This window comes from Ceratosolen solmsi, unplaced genomic scaffold (assembly GCF_000503995.2).
Source record: "Ceratosolen solmsi marchali unplaced genomic scaffold, CerSol_1.0 scaffold56, whole genome shotgun sequence".
Taxonomy (NCBI): Eukaryota; Metazoa; Arthropoda; class Insecta; order Hymenoptera; family Agaonidae; genus Ceratosolen; species Ceratosolen solmsi.
Genome location: NW_011948425.1, coordinates 4,670,667 through 4,693,710, shown reverse-complemented (window position 1 = coordinate 4,693,710; position 23,044 = coordinate 4,670,667). Strand labels below are relative to the sequence as shown.

General features: G+C 33.8%; 1 protein-coding gene across 1 annotated transcript; it reads left to right on the top strand.

Annotated features, from left to right (window-relative positions):
* The first annotated feature begins 2,696 nt into the window (after positions 1-2,696).
* AP-1mu (adaptor protein complex 1, mu subunit) lies at positions 2,697-5,069 on the top strand. Its single transcript, XM_011500410.1, has 2 exons — positions 2,697-2,939; positions 3,249-5,069. The coding sequence occupies exon 2, from the start codon at positions 3,265-3,267 to the stop codon at positions 4,531-4,533; it is 1,269 nt and encodes a 422-aa protein (XP_011498712.1). The 5' UTR covers positions 2,697-2,939; positions 3,249-3,264; the 3' UTR covers positions 4,534-5,069.
* Positions 5,070-23,044: the final 17,975 nt, after the last annotated feature.

Genomic DNA, 23,044 nt, shown 5'->3' with positions numbered 1-23,044 from the left:
TTTAAAAAATATAAAGCTACATTAATCGATAATATTGAATTATTTGCTATATAGATGCACGTATAAACTTATACAGATTATATTTAAACGGATTTTGCAACTAAATATTTGTTCGAGTTTTTCGAAATGTTGGAAATGCATGAAAAACTTTCATTTGGGCTTGTTTTTTTTTTCCTTTTTTTTTTCCTTTTTTTTTTCCTTTTTTTTCCTTTTTTTTTCCTTTTTTTCCCCCCATAAACATTCTATTATTTCTATATCAATAAATTTTTTCGTTACCATTTTCTATGATAATATCGTATATATAATTTGTTAAAAATCAACGATGAAATTTAATAAAGTTATATTTTATGCACATTGTATGATGAATTGTATTTAATTAATACCTTATTTGAATGAATAATTAGTTATGTTCACTAAATATACTTTTCCATAATGAACGACGTTCGTGTTGATCAAAAGAATACAAAATATAATTAGCATATATTTATTATAAAGTGTACGGTCTCTATTTATCTTGATTATTTTGAATTCTATATACATCTATTTGCATATTCCCACTTATATTATTAATATTATTAATTTCCATATCTATTTGTATTATTTATATTATTATTATAATTAATATAAGAAGATAATTAAAAATCATTAGCTTCGTATTGATTGTTCAGGAAATACAAATAGTAATAATTGCCTTATGAATGCAAATAAATACAAATTCCATTGTGAAAATGAGATTTTTAATTTTCTTCGATACATTTTGTTTACATAATATAAACAATGCTAATTTTCGTATCATTATGGAGATACATTTGATCAAGCATTAAAGAATTTTCTTCGCGTTCGCACGAAAATATTCGAATGGTAGGTAATCAGCAAGATAAATATGTTATAGCATAATCGATCAGTTTTATTCTAATTTATTCTAATTTTGTTTTTTGTAACTTTAATGTTATGTATATAATATTCAGCAATATTTCTACAGAAAGTTGCTGTCAATTTTACGGTCTTTTATTATTATTATTATTAGTATTATTATTATTTTTTTTTATGAATTTCTTTTTTTATTAAATTATCATGTATGTTGCATAAAATTTTTTTTTTTTATAAAGATTCATACGAGTAATTTTAGTTTTTTTTTCTTTTTTTTTGTACCAAGTTTTGTTCATTTATGTAAGATTTTAGATTTTATAAAGTTTCTATAAAAACCAAAATTTAATCACAAATTTCGTTTCTAAATAAGTTTAAATGACCAACTTTATTATTGGCCAAATCATAAATTTTAACTATAATTATATTAACATTCATATTTTAAAAATTTATTATACTACTTTATGGTATGATATTATTTGCGATTAATGTCATTGGGATTAGATGCGATGGATGTATTTTTCATTTTGTCACATTTTTGGCCATATATTAGCAATTTTTTTTTATGTCTTAAGTTGTGCTTGGATGGATATTTGTTGCTTAATTTATCGAGTACAAGTGTTCACGATATGAGTGTGAATGACGTAAGACGTTGAACATATGATATTTAATAGTTTATCTGATTATTCGATAATGTTCAACAAAGCGTTAGAGATTACATCAGAATTTAGAATTTACAACAATTGTCTTTTTCTAAAAATATTTTTCTTTTTCTTTAAATTCGTCTATGTAGGCAAAGAAATAATTATTTATGATTAGATTTTTCAAATGTTACTGTCTAATTGAAATTTAAAAGTCTTGAATTTCTTAAATTTCGATTTTTGTAATTTTCTATAGGCAAATAAATTCTTTGTGAATATTTCAACATAAATCTATTACAAAGAAATTTTATAAATAAAATAAACAATGTTTTAGCACGACTTCATATATTGACTTAACTAATGAAATGGGCCAAATGCGTTATTAAAATTTTATGAATCCAATGATGTGTTTTTATATGTACATTAGCTAGAATTTTTATTGCAATTTGAATTGAACCAATAATACAAAATAATAAAATTTATTTATAAATTAAAAGGCACATTTTATATCAACAACATTTGACATTTGTTTTATCATTAAAATATTATCGTTTCGTCAATTCGCACGCACACGTATCTACACACCCACGCGCATGCACACGTATTTACACACGCGCACACACACCTACACACGCATCCACGCGCATCACGCACATCACGCACGCACGCACACACACCTACACGCGCACGCGCGTTACAAAACAGGAAATTAATATGTCTCTAAATTTCTCTAAAATGTAAATAATAAATCTAATAATATTATGAATGCAATGTAAATAATAAATCTAATAATATTATGAATGCAATGTAACGCCATGCAGTATTATTGAAACAGAGGAAATATTGCAAGGAACATCAGGGATCTCTTTTGCAATTGCAATCCCTGGCGATGAGTAGTCAACAGGCCGAGTCATTACATGTGCATTGAAAAATGTGAAAAATCGCAGCTCCGTAAGACTCCGGTGCTCACGTTAATTACAGCTTCTCAACGAGTTCGAGACGACGAGTGTAATCCAAGGAGGCTGCGGAGCTCCACTCCCACTTCTCCCGACTTCCGCGCCGACGACGACATTTTAAAACTCGGCGCGAGTTCGCGGTCGATAAGTCTCGAGAGTCGGGCGCATGCGCCCTCACGGCCAATTCGTTTCCCGACTGGCCGCTCTCGACTCGCAGGGCTTCGGGTCAGATCGTCGTCGTCGTTCGCTCTGCTCTCGTGTAATTGTCAGCGCCGTCTGTCGCGGAGTCGTTGGCCGTGGGGGGCTAACCTGCCTTATCCTCCTCGTCGTGCTTCAGTGGCAATTGACAATCCGGCGAATTTATTTGGTGATACTGCGGGCTTCAATGCGCAGGCACCTGTTGTGCCCATTACGAATGCAACTCCTCGGCCTCGGCAGCAGCTTACCTTGAGTTCGAAAGTTTCGATGAAATCAGGTGCGTATGGTAGTGGCGAGCTTCGTCGGTAGAAATTAGAAGGTGGGAGGGCTGGCGAGAATATCACCGAACGAGTGTTAATGCGTGGGTTGGGTAGGTTTTTTGTCACGGAGTCGGTGATATTCGTATTTTTGGCACTTGTGTGATGTGCCTTGTGATGACTTGCATGCTCGAGCCGGCGGTACTCGTCCCCATTGACGACTAATGTCCGATTTAACGAACACGGGCTCGTCAACATAACCTATATGATATCATGATTCTGTAAAATTATTCTCCCAAAGATTTCTTATCGATCTGTTTTTATTGAAGGTTCCGCTTGAACAAGATGTCGACTTCAGCAATTTTTATTTTGGACGTGAAGGGGAAAGTCCTGATTTCCAGAAACTATCGGGGAGACATAGAGGCAGGTGTTATAGAAAAGTTTATGCCACTTGTCATGGAGAGGGAGGAAGAGAGTAATCTTACTCCGATTATTCAAACGGCCGAGTGTACTTATGCTTACATAAAATATAATAATTTATACATTGTATCCACTACTAAAAAGAATGCCAATATATCGTTGGTATTTGTATTTCTGCATAAAGTAGTTCAAGTTATGCAGGAATATTTTAAGGAACTCGAGGAAGAGAGTATTAGGGATAATTTTGTTGTAATTTATGAACTCCTTGATGAATTACTCGACTTTGGATATCCGCAGACGACCGATAGTAAGATATTGCAGGAATATATAACGCAAGAGGGACACAAATTGGAAATTCAGCCTAGAATACCAATGGCAGTGACAAATGCAGTTTCTTGGAGATCGGAGGGTATAAAATATAGAAAGAACGAGGTGTTTTTAGATGTAATAGAGTCCGTCAATTTATTGGCAAACGCAAATGGAAATGTACTTAGCTCTGAAATTGTTGGGGCCATAAAAATGAGAGTGTATCTTTCTGGGATGCCGGAGCTTCGTTTGGGTTTGAACGACAAGGTATTGTTTGAGTCCACGGGTCGTGGGAAATCAAAGTCCGTCGAATTGGAAGATGTAAAGTTTCATCAGTGCGTGAGGCTCTCAAGATTCGAAAACGATCGAACTATATCGTTCATTCCTCCCGATGGGGAATTTGAATTGATGTCTTATCGTTTAAATACGCACGTCAAACCATTGATTTGGATCGAGTCGGTAATAGAGAGACACGCGCACAGTAGAGTGGAATATATGATAAAAGCGCGTTCTCAATTTAAAAGACGCTCCACCGCGAATAACGTTGAAATAGTCATTCCGGTGCCAAATGACGCGGATTCGCCAAAATTCAAAACTACCATTGGAAGTGTTAAATACTCTCCGGAACAAAGTGCAATTACATGGTCTATCAAATCTTTCCCCGGTGGTAAGGAGTATCTTATGAGGGCACATTTTGGTCTACCCTCCGTCGTTGGCGAAGATGTAGAAGGCAAACCGCCCATTCAAGTCAAGTTTGAAATACCCTACTTCACCACATCCGGCATTCAAGTGCGTTACTTAAAGATCATTGAGAAAAGTGGATACCAGGCGTTACCGTGGGTCAGATACATCACCCAGAACGGCGATTACCAATTGAGGACAAATTGAGTACTAAGTATAAAGATAAATTTCACAGGATTTGCTGTATCTTCAAATCTTAGAAAAGATTTTTCCAGGTGTAAGATATTACACGTGAATGTTTTCTTAAATAACTATCTAAAGCAGTGATAATGGTTTGGACATAAACAAGTGATATTTTGTTTGTAATTTATAAAGAATATTGTAAAATTGAATTTTTGCGAGGTTATTTTTATCGGTATTATTAGATTGAATTATTTTTAAAAAAAATTGTACACAGTTTACTAACTTTCTATTATTGTTAATGGTAATAAGTAAACTAGCCTAAAGTCAAAGTGGCAAGTGGACCAATCGACTAATAGTTTTTCGTTTTGTATATAATGAATCGCATTCCGTGAATAAAATAAACTCGAAATAGAGCTTTGATTAGAAGCCATATTCGTTATAGTATTAATATGGAAGAGAAGATAATTTTTGCGCTACGCTTAGCGAATAATCTTATTACTAATACAACTGGCGTAAAATATGTGAATGTATGAAAAAGAAAATAAATTTTAAATTAAGACAATGTTATTGTATGTATTTATTACCTGTCAATCAATTATTTATTCTAATATTACATTAAATTTATTCGTTTTTCAATTATTGACTTATTAATTTGTAAATAATGGTAATGTTAACAACAAGACGATGCTAAATCATAAGCTAAGTACGCATAAAATTGAAATTATTTCGAAAATTTGTTTATCGCACGTCGAGGTATAGCAAGGCAAGTTCTTTGCTTATTTCTACGACGAATTATCCATTTCTTTGTCACAAATGTCATTTATCGCACTTCAACTTTTGGCCAGTTAAATAAATTTGCCTATCGTTAATGTTAATATTACGTAGTAAGCAACGATTACTTTAATCGAATTGGAATAACAGCGTATTCAAAAAAATTGCACGAACCTTATGCAAATTAATGGCTAAACTGTTTGCTCGCGAGGCCTGATCTTTTGAATTTTCGAAAATAACGTTGTACGAATATAACCAAAGTCTCTACGAATAACGATAACTAAGGTTATTGCAATATTAATATTTTGAATAAGCCTCAATTGATTTATTACTAAAATGCTCATATTCAGCTTTCAGCTAATTTTTATAGCTTTAATCATTCACATGTCATTATTATTCATAAGTTATATGATTTATGATAAATTTTATGATTTGAGTAGGGCATATCTAATATTTGTATGAGAAACTCTTAGGGAAATAAAAATATTAATTAAGTCGTAACTAAAAATTTATGTATACATAATGATACATTACAAATTATTCATATCAATGTTGATAAGTAGACGCGATAAGTAATAATTACATGGACAATTATTATTATAGAATTGGAAATACTAATTGTTTATCTAATACTTGCGAAATGTAATACGTAAATTAATTATAGTATATTAGTTTTTTTTTTTTTTGTTTTTTTTTTTTGATAATCTGAAATTATATTTATCCAGTATAGAGATTAATTTACAATGTCCTCTCGTTCTATAATTTTTTCGACATTATAACTAATGAAAATGAAATTTTTTCCCTCAAGTTTTATGATTAAGTATGCTTATTTGTTAGAATTTAGTAGGAAATTTAATATAATATATGAAAAAATTGATAAAGTTGAAATCAATCATTTTAAATACGCCGTAATTGTTATAATACGTTATCATAGGACTATAAAAATGTTATTCATCTTTGTGTTGTCAGTCGACGTACATTCAGAACATCAAAAACTTTTTTCAGTTTATATAATGTCTGAACATGTAGAAAATACCAACATATGCTTACGATTATTTGAAAATGCTTTCTCAAAAACTTTATTCGAAAATATAAATAGTTATAGCAAATTTAGATTGTAATAGTAGCGGTTAGTAGACAATTTCCGTACATTCACGTATTTAGATATTTAGTTACTTATCGCCTTTCCATAATTGCACGCACCAATGTAAAAGATAAAAGAATACTAAGATAAGAGAAAGTAACTCAAAGTAAAGGAATCTGAACTTAGCGTCCAATCTAAGTAAAGTAAATGTTCATTGAAATTCATTTAATGATCAAGATTTAATATCTACGTTTAATACATTTAATGATATTAGAGCGAAGAAAAGGTATTATTATTACAAGGATACGATATTTTTCGTTTGCACATTAATTTTCGATACAGATTATCCACTTAAGAGATTCTTACTAAGCCTTCACCTAAGAGGTCTTGAAATATTTCGATCTTCACTCTTGCCGCGTAATGTATAATTATAAAAACACGTACAAAAAATGTTCAACATAATTGAAAATGCAATTGCTCTGCCTCCCAAACATATGGCGAATATAACTCTGAGATAATAGTAAAAAGAAACTTGACAAGGCGTTGTTATAACCGGAGAAATTTGGATGCGGAAGTTTCGCATGCGGAAGCTCGCAGTGAAAAGTGAGTAATGGGGTGCATCCGACAACTTCACAGAAGTTCGGGCTGCACTTCACACGTGCGCCAACTTTTCATAGATCACGAAACAGTTTTTATATCACCCGACTCAATCCATTTTACTCCTCTCTTGTCTCAATTCCTCACACTTCTCATAGTGAAACTTTCTTTCTCGTTGCTTTCCAAGCTACAGGAATTCACCTCGTTAGCTTACTAATTGGAGAACATTTGCAAGTAGTGGCGATTTCCATGCTATTTATATATGCTTCCTACTCTAGGATTTATTATTCGATTTCAGCCAATTATGAACCACTTGAAATTGAATTTCATAGTCATTCGAATTGGTTTTTATCGAGCTCCGTCTCTTTTTAATGCGCCAAGTAATTTTGCATTTACGCGTGAAATAAATAAAAGCTTTTATTTTAATCTACTTTTATTACAAATTACTTTCAAATTTAATTCAAACCAGCTGTTGCAAGCGATAGGTAAATGCAAGTCAATGATGGTAGGCAACCCTAGAAAGCATAATAATTTAGATATTTCTACTTATTGCCTGTAATTTTTATAATATTTCAATAAGTTTTTGATTATTATTGTCAAATTAGTGTACATAAAATAATAATTTAGCAATTTATATCTAATAATTGCTCGAAGAAACTTATATTATTCTATTCTTTAATACATATTAATAATTCTTAGAGTTTATAATTAATATTTTAACGCACGTTAATAATTGTAAATAATTATAAGTTAATTTAATTTTAACGTTTCGACGCAATTACTCTATAAATGATTGAATTAATATAGAAGGTACATATTAATTCATTACATTAATTATGAAAGACATCCTTAATGTACCAAAGTTATATAGAGCAAAATCAAAATTTTAATTACATTATTAAATATAATATTATAATGGAAGCGTATGTACATTTGTTAATCCATATTTTAAACTGAATATTGGTTTAAAACATTTGCCGTACATACTTTAATGTGAAATAATTAAACTTAAATTTCGTTGAATCATGAGCAGTCGTAGTTTAAGTAAATGAACAGATTCAAATTATCAGAGATAATATGGTTAGCATTTCCTTATATAATAAGCTCTTAGCTAGGATGGAACGAGCATTTACGCATTTACGCACATTGCATGGAGCGTTATTTTATTTTTTTTTTTTATCTTCAATCGTAACTTAGTCAATTTTTCTAATCTTCAGAAATGAAATATTTTTGTGTTATAGGGATTATCGACATATCGAATTATATTACGTTACTACATACAGGTCAATACCCGCGTTCATGTCTCACGCACACACGTATAATGTTTATTTCAATAATATAAGTAAAAATTAATCATAGTTTGAACATCGATTTAAAAATGTAAAATCAATCTGCTGAAATCGTAATGGCCAATGCATTTATTACTATTATAATGACAATTAATTTGTTTATTCCATTGTAGTATATTGCAAGGTGTCTAATTTTATATTTACAATAAAATTCAATTTTTATGTTTGAATTCACATTGTTATGACATATTACATACCAAGTTTTAGTTTAAAATATTTAAATAGCATTAAAAACAATCGATATTACATTGGAAATAACTTTTAAGTAAGTCAACAAATACAAATTTCCGTCATGTTTCGCACTAATAAGTTGGTAAAGCTGAATTATCATTTAGTTCGATTCACCCACGCGACCCTACAATAAGCAAATCCTATATATTATTTTGATCTCCCATCGTTCTCAACTGGTCCATGAATTCAATAGTAAATATCTGATCAAAAATAAATCTGTTCTACAATAATGCAAATATTGACAAATACCAACCAATAAGTATATCCTTGGATGTAACAAGGGCCTGTACAAAAGCATCGCAGCCAGCACTGCTGTAAGAGAATGAAAGAAAAAAAAATATATACATATATATATATATATATGTATATATTGCTTTTACAAATTAGGAAGATGATATTGAATTTGTAAAGCATAATATCCTAATGTAATACCTACTTTATATTCATGACGTCTGTTACGTATATTTTACCGTTCTCGCGAATTTCACATAAAGTCATTGATTAATAATTTAAAGTCTTTTCATCCATTAGAGATGACTAAACATTGCGAAACAATAAAAATTCATGAGCAAGCTCTTATCTTAGAAATTATACCGTACATAATCGACGTTACGAATGTTCGTCATCGGTTGTGTACAATTTGCCTTCTTATGCAAGAAAGTCTAGTTGATTCTGGAAGTGCTTATTTAACAATATTCCATCGATTATTTACGATGGTAAGACGCACTGATCTATAAAAACGGATTCCTGGCCCCAACTAATAGGAAACACGTAAGTTAATAATAATCATAATGAAAAATCTCTGCTCATCCGGTCGAGTTTCAGGGGGTAGGGGAGTGAGTTTCTATCTAGCCGCCGGCGAGCAGTGAAATTGCGCTTTGAGTCTCTCGTCACTGGGTCACGTTATATAAATCAATGGAAATAATGCGCGGAGGAAAGTGGGGATCGATACATCGTCGATGTGCACGGAGTTCGGGTTGAGATACAGGCGTCGCCGCTGTGACAAATGAGCCGACATGGAATCCAGCCGACGCGACAGCAGCTCCGTGAAAACATTTTAATGACAATGCGAGAGTCGCAGCGGAGGAAGAGATCACCGAGAGCCGCGTTCCATCGCTTTTAATTTTACCAGTCGCGCGCCCTTTCGCGAGTCCTGAATCAAGAGTCGATAAATCAAGCGCGATTCATCGTGCGCTAAGCTCCTGCTTTTCCTTTTATTTCCCAACACGAGAAATCCCATAATTTAGTTGGCGTTTGATGGCGGCCAGATTTCGCGTGCGCCCTGTGGCCTCCATGAAAGAAACAAGTGCCTCCGAGGTCCGAGATACACCGAGGGAAGAAATAGTCAAGGGGTGAGATGAGAGCGCTTCGAGGAGATTCAGGGATGTACGTGAAAATAAGAGGGGAGGGGGGATGGGATGGGGGGGGGGTATTTACGAGATTTTGAGATTACGTATCACTTGGTGGATAAAATTCCTATTGCACGTACGCTTAGTTTATACGAGCACAACAATTTGCCTCGAGCCAAATGCAATCTTGAGAAATGAAAATAATGTGAAAGGTCGAAGTATATTAATGTCGTTGCTTTGCCATATCAGTCCAAATTGAATAAATTAAATCATCAAACACACTTTGTAATTATTTTAACGACTATTTAATACGATATCAGAGCTCTTGCACATGCGATTGAAATATTTTAAATTAAAACGAAAAAATGAAAAGAAATAACACACTCTAATGTGCTAATTATATGAATAAATTACTTTGCTAATTAAATGAAAAGAAATTTAACGAGATCTTAACAAAAAAAAAATCTGAAAAACTGCTTATTCTGTAATCTGAATGGCTAATCCATTTTATAATTAATGCAATTTTCATTGGTACATTACAAAATTAAAGAGGGAGATATATATATATATATATATATATTATGGAGTTGAATATATTGTCTCATAGATAAAGTTATCAGGGAGAAAAAGCACAGAATCCCGAGAGAAATGCTTGAAAGCAGCTAGAGTTGCAGTAAAGAGGCGAGTGCAAAGAACTGTAAAAAGAACGAAGGGAGTTATAAAGTGGGGAGTGTTAGTTCGGTGGTCAAGGTCCGTCGTGACCGTGTTTTACGTTCTTTTTACATTACGAATTCCAATGGGGCCACTCATTCTGACAGTCCCAAATCCCAAATTGAATAATTTCGGTGCTGGATAATTCCGTGGAGCGAAGCATACCGATCGTCTATGCTCATCTTGGCGAATGCAGGACCGCGATATTATGGTGTAATTTTCAAATCCACTGGGTGGATTTTTTGCAGCTATCCGACGCGTTTAAGAAGCGTCAAGGGAGCGGGGATTTATGCGATTGAATTCGCTAATCGAATGCCCGCGGATTAATAGGATAAATATATGTTTTTCGCGAAGCGTTCACATATGTATGGAAACGCAGATTTATACGTGATATTTCGGTACGAATTGACGAGAATTTCCTATGCGATGCCACAGTGCCTTTGAGATTTTACGAGAATAAAGTTTCTAAAGATTCGATATGCATCTCGTCTACGTATTTTCGTGATACATTTAAGTGAAAAATAGAAAATACATAGAGTGTTACGAATTTGTAATATTGTGATGAACGTGACGAAGCGCAAATTGAAAGTTATTATTCTTTGTTTCATACGAGGATACTTTCAGTAATGCAATACATCAGAATTAAAATAATAATTTAAATAAACTTGTAATATTCATTTACACGAATAAATAAAGAAATTGAGAGAAAGAGAGAGAGAGAGAGAGCATTGCATCGATACAATCATTACTGAGTGAATACGAAATAAATAATATCAAAGGCCTCAAAGGATTAAGATTCGAATTGACAGAAAAAATGGATTACTATTCCAGCTCACTTTATGAATAGCTATTTCTCTATTCTCGCTCTCTCTCTCTCTCTCTCTCTCTCTCTCTCTATATATATATATATATATATCTGTTTCACTGTCCGTAGATACATAAAAAAGCGGTTGAAACTCATAATTCGATTCGAAAATAATCCAATGGGTCGGTTCATTCTTCTCTAGGGCGTAAAGCCCGAAGCCTGCAATTGTATCGCCCGATTATTTATTTTAGGCTCCTTTTTCTCGGCCCGACGTTTTTACGCTTTTTTACTTTTCTCATTTTTTCTTCCTCTCTTCATTTCCTACTTTCTCTGTATCTTCGCGTAATTAAAACGTCGGACGAAACAATATCTCCGCTCCTGAAGGGGAGGAACGAATAGAGAATTGTTGTAGTGGCCTGGGTGATTTCGAAAGCGATTCAACGTTAAATTTACAAAATATTCAGGGGGTCGAGTGCTCGAAGCATCCGATAATCATACAGCGACTCTTCTTGTGTTTTCGTTGTTCCTCTGTTTATACATAATAGACAATAGCGGCATTGTTAAAGTAAAAAAGTAGTCGCTTCGCTCATGTTAGAAGAAAGATAAAGTTTTTACAGAACGATTAAGCATTGTCATTGGGTAAAATTTTTTAAAAAATCATCACAACTTTTTCTACCAAATTACTTTGTACTTTATTATAGCTCAACTGGCATTATTTTCAGCTATGATGATGAAAAGAAGGAGTTTTCTTGACAATTTGTTTTATTAATTGTGAGTACAATTATTAAATTTTTTCAAGCTACCTTATGAAGCGATAGAGAATTATGGTGTTTGAAACTCACAGGCATAGAATTTAAATAATTTTCAACATTAAATATAATTTAATAATAAATTTTGTGTATTTATTTATGTGATTGGTATTATAGATTTTGAAAATGATTAATATTGAAATTCAATCTCTTTGCAAAAAATAAAAATCAAATAAAATTCAGAATGTAAAATTTGTTTTTAAAATTTCGACAATATTTTCTACAAATAATAGTTTAAGCTTTACGTTGTAAAAAAAAATTTTTAAAGCATTGTTTTTACAGCTTCGGTAAATATTAATTACATAGATTTTATATTAATCCCATATTAATAGATACAAATTATATAAATAAAAAAAAAAACATGCATCTTATTCATAGTAATAAATGGTAGAGAAACCGTCGAACAGTACTTTGAAAATCTTTAATATAATAAAATATTTAATATGTTCAGTAACTATAAAGCTACGACATTAGAGATATTGATTTCACGTAACAAAGTGTGATTTACTATGAGTTAAAGCAAAGAAATAAATATAGTGTTAATGTCAATTATGTACAATTCCTTGGATTTTCAATTTATAATTCAGATGTACTGAGACAATAATGTAAAATGTAAATTTAAAATAATTTATCATACACATAATATTTAATTTTGTAATGACTTTTGTGCTTTTGCGACTTGTAAATTCTTTTTCACGCTACATTCTGAATTTTTACCTATCCTTCGGATTTGTTAATTGAGAATTATTCTATGGTTATTATAACCTGTTGAAAATTCGTATACTTTCTATCTTTATTCAGTTACTGCAACAAGTCGAATATCAGTGTTACTCTCTTGCTCGTGAAAACAGGACGTTAAATATTATAGGCATATGAATATCATTTAAAACTTATATACATAAAACTATTGATTTACTTAATGATACTTAAATTTTATGTAACCATTTGATCAGATTACTTATTATGTATTATGCTATCGCGATATTTCCTAGTATTGCTATATTAGCAGAGGGGCATTCAAGATTCGAATTTATTCGCCTCTCTCTCTCTCTCTCCCTCTCTCTCTCTCTCTCTCTCTCTAGTCAAAATAAATGAGAAATTGGTGAAATTAAAGCACAATAATTTTATTTCATACTATAAACTTATTTAGTAGCATTATGTACGAGTACGAGTATATTCCATCGAATATTTAATCATAAATTCACATGGATATTTCTTGAGTAAGGCACAGGTCGTTAGATGTTGTTATAAATATCGTTTTGCGTATCGCCCGCGGGTACTGTCGATAACAACTCAAAGCTCCTCCCTCAAATTCTACCTCTTACTTACGTCCTCTACGACTTCCCTGTAGAACAATGAATTTCACTCGTAGCTAGATCTTGATGGGAAGGGACCACCTTAAGGAGAATGGAAAAGAGAGGAGGATAAGGTAGAAAAGCTTATTTGAGAGAAAAATGAATAGAAAGCGAGAAGAGATAAGTAAAGTAGATAAAATAATACCTGTAAGTGCTTTGTCGCGCGCACACGCACACGCGGACAAACGACAACGATGACAATAAACGATCGATCTCCGTTGTAGCAGAATCCAAAGTGTTCGGCAGCGGGAGCGCGAATGGAGCAAATATGCTCGGACGCGTTTAGACATAAATCAAAAAGACTTATGTTTTCAGTACGCTTCTCGAGGAAGAGGGAGAGAGAGAGAGAGAGAGAGAGAGAGAGAGAGAGAGAGAGAGATAGAGAGAGAGAGAGAGATAGAGAGAGAGAGAGAGGCGAAGAAAAGGCGGAGAGACTACTATGCCCAAGAAAATTATCAGCCAACATTAAGCTCTCGGGGAGACGTCTTTCTCGCGGAACATCCTCAAGGAAAATAAGTCTCTTGGATGGCGAGCTCTGATTCCTCCCAAGCCTTGCTCCCTAAAAGCGTCGACGGAAGCCAAAACTTTAGTTCTCGCATGCCTGACTATAATTGGGAGCGTGAATTTCGTTTCTTCCCAACTTTCCCATCGCCACAAGTACCTTCACATTATATCTTCCATTACTGGACGCGCACATTCTGTCTGATCTACACTTTTGTGCTTTCGATTAAAAGTCAGGAGTAAATATTTATTTTTCGTACGAACATGCACGTTGAAATAGGCTGCAATTATGTACTTCGAGCGCTCTCGCTGGCATTGTACACTATGTATATACCGACATTTTTATTATTCTTCCGATTAATATAGTTGTATTCTATTTTTAAAGGAATAGAGGATTAAAATGCGTCTTGGAAGGGTGATGATGATGATAAGATATACGTGAGAAGTGGAAGGGAAATGATGGCATGATAATGAGAGAATGTGATGACGCCTGTGCGGATAGGGGGTGGGGTAGGGAATAGGGGCGAGGTAACGGAAAATCAAGGAGACGGGACGGAAGATCGCGGGGTGTTTTCGATTTAAGTTTATCAGGCTGATCGAGCGTGAATGAGAGACACTTTACGCAGCCCCGTGACCCTTCGGACATTATGCAACGGTAATTGCGGGGTACGCGATATGCGAGCACGCGGTGCTCTTCCCCTGGTTCGAGACGCCCAATGGAGTCGCGGGTAAAGCAATAGTTTCGGCAATATGCCACCGACTGACTCGACGGGATATTCTCGGACATCCTTTGCCGGGATCGGGATCAGCTCCCATTGCACGTTGCACATGTTGTATCCTAATAATTGTCTAGTCACGTCTATTTAGTGAATAATTAAACTTTTTATAATTACGCATAGTTGATTTATAATTATTATAATTTAATTATCAAACTTGTTTACAATTTTAATAATAGTCGATTTATAAATTATACTAAAATTTTCACGAATATCGTTAATTATATCTGATTTCGTACACGTGAAAGACTTTGTAGGTTTTGCCCCACTGTATAATGAAAAACGAAGTTGACGAATCACTAGGTACAACGCCTCGGAACAATCCCGGATCGGGATCAGCACCCATTCAATACTACTAATAATTTGATAATATACACCAACTATATAATATTTTGCTCAAACCTATTCGTTTCAATGAAATATTATATTTGGATAAAATATAATTTCGTAACTTTTCGACATTGACTTTACGTAACTTTTATATTTATAGTATTTATAAATAAAGTGTTTATTAAAGTAAAGTAACTTATATTTAGAGCACCGCGTAAATAATATGATATCGAAAGTGGAATATTGGTAAATTAGTAACTTATTTGAAAGAGATTTTCATTTGCTTGAAAAATTGTTTGAGTATTATTTTGATTACATTTCGATGTACCGTGAATAGATTTTTTAAAATATTTCTAATGAATTATCAAGTTGAAATGTATGCACGAAGCATTAAATAGTAATATCGAATGTTCTTCTAAGTACGAGCGTGTTTTTATCGTATTAATGGATCGTTAATAACGCACTTATAAATTGCAATAACAATTAGAAATACGAATTGTATTAAATTTTTAATAGTGCAAGCGAAAGAATCTTTACCATTGCCCCTTAAGGATAAATATAGCTATTTTACAATCAATAAAGAAGAAAATCGGTTCAATCGTCGCACAATTTAATCAATTTATAATTTCAATTCAACAAGTGTCGATCGCGTAAAAGAGCTTCACAGTGCTCCAATAATAGTGATCGATACTTTGATCAATTGACAATGTAAAGGACATCGATTTAGTGAGAATGTAAGATGGAAGGCGTTCGAAGGTGTTCGATAACCCAATTCTCTGACCTTTATCATGAGTGAAAAGACGGAAAAAAATTCGCTCTACGTGCCACCGCTGCCTCGAAAGTCGGAAAATCCATGGTGCCATGGAAGTCCATCCATGGACTTCTCACGCGTTAGAGATAGGCGATTAGAGGTAAGTGGGTCGTTTCGTATCTGCCAAGCGTTCGTTGTTTACGCGTAAACGCTTGACTAACGTCGCCTTCCGCCGGACGTGACATACTCAATGCAGAAGCCCAGCCACGAGGCGGCTCGCGTTCACGTTCACGGACTCATATTTATAAGCTTGTGCGCGTGTCCATGGACTGCGTAATGGGCTAATGATTTACGAGGTCGAGCGCGCAGTACGGAGATGACGCCGCTAATCAATGGGACGGTTTCGTGCTTTTATGTTTGACGAGTCGAGATTGACGAGCTTGACGAGCTTAACCCGCTCTCGCGCGTGAATTTTATTTCACCAACTATCCCCGCACTGCACAAGGTCCTTTCACATTATGGAAGAATGGACTCGGATATTTGTATTATCGTTCAAGAACTGCGTCGTTGCTCGTTGTTTAGCGGGCGCTAGAAAATTTCAGCGATGTGTAAATGAAAGCATTATTAGATGTATTGATTAATTTAGGAATGAATGGATCAGCGCTCGGAATCGCAAATGCTCGTGTGCTTTGATTATATGCAATTCCTCTTTAATAATTGTATCAAGTGCTTTCGATTTTCACACACTGAGTCGACTATTTCATAAACTCATTATTCCAATTATTACAATGCCAATTCTCGTTGTTTCCTTTCCTTTATACTTAACGATTAATGTTTCGTTAAGCATCTTTATTAGATGCGTGTGCCATTCGCAAGTGACACAAATGAAAGAAGATAAAATGACGTACTTTTCATTCCCGAATAATATAAAAGTACACTAGGTGCTTTGCTATGATTTTTGATGCGAGGAAAACTTACCTCTGCCGTAAGTAGTCTTGCAAACGAAATGTTACGAAAAGTCCTCCTCAATGCTGATTGGACTCTTAAGGTTAACTGAAAAAATTATTTACGTCGTCAGATAGGATAGAATATTATTAGCTTGCAAAATGTTTATAAAGCATTAGATTAGCAATGATATTTTACGTAAATGAGATTTATTATATAACGCGATAGAAAATTATAATTTCATAATATTGTTTGATCTATACGGATGTAGAGTATCCACGTAGGTCACTAAAACCAATTATTACTTAAGCATATATATTTTATATGAAATATATTGAAATTATAAATAAAAAGTGTTGGAATAACTCCGTGTGTACGCGTGCGTTCCTCTGCATGTGAATCTACATATTTATGTACATTGAAATGTTAATGAGCTTAATCAAAATGAAATGTCGGTAAAAAAGAGTCCTGATAAATTTGTGCTTTTTATTTTTGTATCCGTAATTTATTATTGTATGCGTAAATTATTTAATAATATATTCGACGTGCGAAATTAATTGGATATAAATTAGAAAATTTGAGGAAACGTGGAATAACAATGCGTTCGAATTATATACGCTTATTGGCGCGCAAATACTGCCTGAGTACGATATTGTCATTGGATAATAAAAATAAGTTGAGAGATGAAGTGGGGAATTGAAGGACACACTGCGGAAACTGCGACAGATGGAAAGGACTCTGATCGCACGTATCTGGCAATGTCTGTCGCACATTTTGCCAATATTGGTTGCAAATGCTCGGCCCCCGTCTGATGCAATAGACTGAGCTTGTAATTTCTTTTCAGATGACTAAAAGTTTGCAGAATAGCTGTCACATTTGTTGCAATACTGCTTATTTTTATTTCCATTACCTAGTTGAGTTTCAATATTCCTATATTTTTCATTCGCCAAAGCATAGTTATTACGCACACAATTTTTTCTTATACTTTTCACAGGCATTCCTTTTTTCCCTTTCAGTTATTTATTCATACGTTGGACAAAGCTGTTGATCGAATTTAGTTTTAGCACGTTTACAACAGGACAGCATAATAGAGATTCATTATTTTTTTCTTTCCTACTTTTCGCATTCAATTATTTATCAACATTAATTACAATGTGATGCACCTTTCCTGTTCCTCAGTCATTTACACCATCGCCTATTCAAATATTTTATCAAACGATCAGTAAATATCTGTGATTAATTAAATATACCGATTTTTTGTGTATATCTATTTCATACTTATTTTAGTGCTTCGTACCCGACCTCATCTAACTCATGCCAAAAAATCTCTAGCAAATTTTTATTTATACCATGTAAATATTACATTATTTTATTGACTTTTCAGAAGTTATTTATTAAATTTAACATTATTTTGATCTTATTTCATTTATTATATATACATGGATATTAGTCCTGAGCTTAATAAAAATATTAAATTAAAATTCATATCATTAAATAATTTCAAAGCGATATTTAAAGAGTATTTATATTTTCATTCCATGTTATGTTTCATCAGACTTCTGTCTTCTATGCATTTAATTATTGTGAAATAGAAACTAATCAATAATAAGTAAGTAGGATGAATAGTAAATATTATAATATTCGGTATGTATAATTGCTCTTGTGCTTATGTATTTATTAAATTTATTAATTAAACATTAAAGAATTAAACCATCGGTAATGAGTGTTTATATATATATATATTAGTTTTTTAATTTTAAAGTTACGTTGACATTTAGTATTCGTTTAAAGAGTTTAGAAAAAAACTGTCTATGAAATGCTGAATTTATCATAAATGAATGTAATTCGATTGGAATGTTGCTTAAATATAAATTTACTTGCTCCTTTGAAGATTATAAAATTCAGAATGAGAGCAGAAATTTCACTAGTTAGTAGTCAGTTTTGTAATAATATTCATTTAAGAAAGTCTCATCAATGCATCATGAAAGCTAAATAAATGTTTATTCGCACTCAGACATTTCTATTATAATGACAGATACCGAGAGACTTTCTTCTATAATTTCTCCCATAATTATTCAATCATAACAAGATATTATTATTTAAAAACTTAATGCTATTTATTTTTAAGTGATTCTGTTTAAAACTACTTTGTATTTAATTTCAATGTATTTAATTAAATTAATCGATAGTATTAGTATTTGTTCCATTTACGTATTCTCATTTATCAAGTTCAATTTATGTATAAATGTTAGCAAAAATAAGCAAATAAATTGATTGAGATGACCCTTTAATCGATATACGAATGATTAAAAAATTTTATACTTAAAATTTTAATCTTGAACATTTTATTAAATCAATGTTTGTCAATGACGCTCGTTTGAACAATGTTTTTTAAGGTATAAACAATATAAGTATGTATTTGTCGCTCAAAACAGAAAATCCATAGCTTCCAATGATTTTATATTTATTTCTTCGGTTTTCGATTATACTAGAACACATGTGATGACAAACATAGGAAACCAGTAATTTCTATACAGACGCGCGCGCATATACCCGTAAACACACCCACACGCGCACACACGTAGAAAAAAATGAAGCAGGTAAAAGAACAATGCGAAATAAAAAAATAACAAGAGAAAGGTTGTAACAGAGACAGAGAGAATGAGAGAGAGAGAGAGAGAGAGAGAGAGAGAGCGAGTGAGGTACAAAGTACGAGAACATAAATGAAAGAGAGGAAAGGAAATATCGAAAGGCATCGACGTCGTTAACGTTCAGGGAAACATAAGTCAACTGTAACAATTTTAAATTACGTTTATACTACTTGCTTCCCCCATCGATAATTTCGTTTCCTTGTTTCGCATTTTTTTTTTCTATCGTGCGATTTTTCGGCAACAAGCAGCGAGTGGGTCGATACTTCTTCTTATTTCTAATAAAGTCACTCATATATCGCTCGTAACGAACAAGTCTAGGCGCGAGCATTCACACACGCGGCTCTGCGTGCCCATATATCTATCGGATTTTACCGAATGCGATGTACGAATGGAGCGGAAATGAAAGAAGACCAATACGAGTTAACGTCGCGCTCCCGTCACTACGACAAACACCAACGAAACATGACTTCTCCATGTATGGGGAAATAAAAGGGAAGCGGAAAAAGGCGAACTTTTGTGTATGCCTACGGTGCGGATATGATTGTTAACCGGACGCGGGGGAAATTTTTAGTCTGATTGAAGCTGCCTTGACGTATGAATCAGGCGACGCGAAGTTTGTCACGCTACTCGTTATCAGACAAACCAAACTCGTTATAAATCATTAAAGAGTAGCGAAATCATTGTTTGCTTAAGCCAATTTTTTTTTATTTGTCTTCATTTTTGCTCGTTACTATTATTGCTAATTTGTTAAAATTTGTGAAAAGTTGGTGCATTTACAATAAGGAAAGTAAGGAAAGAGCCATCAATTAATCTACCAAGTTATGGATTTGCGAGAAAAATCTATTGTGTAAGAAATTCAGCCAGTCATGCGATTAACGTAAATCTTGTTATATTATACGATATTGGATACGATATAATGCCGGATATTTATCAACGGGCTGCTCCATCTTTCCAACTTCATTTCATCGTCATGGTTACTCTTACGGTTGCAAAATGAAACTCGTCGCACAGTCATTTCACAACTTTCTGCCACGCCTGGGAAAGAACATAGAGCTTCCTTTTGCTCTAGGCACATAGGCGTTAAAAAAGAATTCAAAAATAAAAATGAAATGAAAAAAAAGGAGAAAAAAAATGAAAATGGAAAAAAGAAAATATAATTGAGGAACAGAGGTGGAAGGGAGACGGAGAATGGGCATCGAATGGAGAGTAAAGGAATGAAAGAATGGGAAGAGTGAGGTGAAAAACTCGTGGAACGCGAGAGGAAGCAATTTCAGACAGAGAACGAGGCGAGCCGACAAATGCGAAGGCAAAATGCTATATATAGATATACGGTAGTTATGATTTTGTTGAGGTGGTGTGGGGTGGGTGGGGATGGGGGGGGGGGAGTTCAGTGGTAACAGTTCGCGTTGGGCGGTAGCTAGTAAAGTTGTCTATCCCTTCAACGGCTGTCGCTCGCTCCTTCAACGCCGAGGAGGACTTTGTGCTCTCGACTCGACTCCTCGTCTCATTGTCAGCCCTGAAATTTAAAGTCTTAGACAAGGATGCTGACGACGGCGACAAGTTTCGACTGAAGCACGCGAAAATAGCCAATCGGAAGGGGATGGGGTGCGGCACTTGTCAAATTGCTGATACGGAGTCGCGCGATGAGTTCCGCATTAAGAAAGTTTCATGCTGTTTTCGTGAAAGTGGATGAGATCGGTATATTCCTTTTGTCACTTGTTTCCTTTTCTACCAGAATTTATTGATCTTTTGAAGAATAAATTTAAGTAGTTTAGCTTTTTGCGACAGAGTTCTCTCTGTTCATTTTGTTCGAGTCGCGTAAGATTTCTATTAATAGTAGAGTTATATTTGTTTGCCTTTGACGTGCCGAAAGTAGTGATGAATAATACGTAAAGTATGTTTTGCCAGTATTAGTCGTTACGTTGTTGTTTAACCACGATTTTGTGATTAAACATTCTACGGACTAAAAAGTAATATATGCGCACTAAAAAGAAATATATATATATATATATATATATATATATATATATATATATATATATATATATATATATATAGAATTAGAATAAAATATATTTATCATTTTTTCTTAAAAATACAGTATTTTTTAACGCATACAGACATATATACTTGTAAGTATATGTCTATATATAAAAATGCATATATATATATATATATATATATATATATATATATATAGACGAAAGTATTTTAGTACGAGAGAAACGATTTCGAGGAAAATGAAACAATTTAATCTTATAAATTTTTTATCATCGCTATTTATCTATATGGAAGGAACTGACCATTGGAAAGTAAAGTGAGGTTTTCCGTTTAAAAAATTTTAATTACAGCTGAAGCGAAACTTTTTTCAACGTCAGAGTTGAAGTGGAAAAAACATAACTCTAATCAAGTAGTAGAAACTAAAAAGTAAAGTTAGAAGGGGTGATCGAGTTAAATAAAGCAGATAATGACATCATACTGTTTGAAGAAGAGGTGCATTTAAATATTCTCAAATTTAAATGAACTATCGCTCGTGCAAGATCCGGATTAATTCCTTCGGAATAAAAGAATGGACAAATTGCCCCGATTAAGCGAAACTGAGGTATTCGCTTAAAAATTTCTTTCTGGCTAAAATAGTGAGAAAAAAGTCAACTGCGAGTCGGAACGACGATCTCTTTTAAAATAAGAATCGCTTGAAATTAAGCGTCTGGATGTAAGGAAAGTAAGGCGATTAGAGGGAAGGGGACATAGTAAAATGAAATTCTTTCCGTTTCCTAGAGGTTTCCCAGAGAAATGTTCGACCGAGATAAGAAAAACGTAACTCTTCTCCCTTCGCGTATTCTCATCCGCGTTTATAAACACAAAGAAATATGGAGTTATACGTTCAAGTACGAGGTCAAGTAGTGATGGACGAAGGGCCGGGCCGGGTCGGGCCGGGTTTGTGTGTATGGGGGGGGGGAGGAGAGTAAAACTAACAAGTCAAGCAGCACGTCGACTGCGGAAGACTGCGGTGAGAGGTCAGAAGAAAAGTTGAGAGATAAAGTCGTCGTCGTCGTCGTAGCGAGATGTCGACGACTTTATCCATTATGCTAAAGAGCTTTTCATTATGAAGGTTCGAGCCCTTAGCGAAGCGGTAGTAAAGCAGTTATAGTTAGATGGTGGATGACTTCGCGGATTCGCGCTCACTTGTCCGATGGCGGACGCTAGCGGCGCGTATTTTACTTGCCGTGCCAAGGATGTGCCTCGCATATATATTGAGCGGCATCGAGTGCAGTGAGATATGGAGGTAAAAGATCAAGCGCTTGGAAGCGCTGGAAAGGAACTTGAAGCTTTGGCATACGATTTTGGATATCGTCGTTGCTGAAGTGGAGGTGATCAATTTGAACTCTCCAATGATAGAAGGGAAGTCAGCGTGTTTGGTTTCAGCATCCTCGTCCGATAGATTTTGCATATGGCCAAGGACAATTAATAATTGATCCAATGGGTTAATGAATCGTGAAAGTTATGCCACCTTATTTAC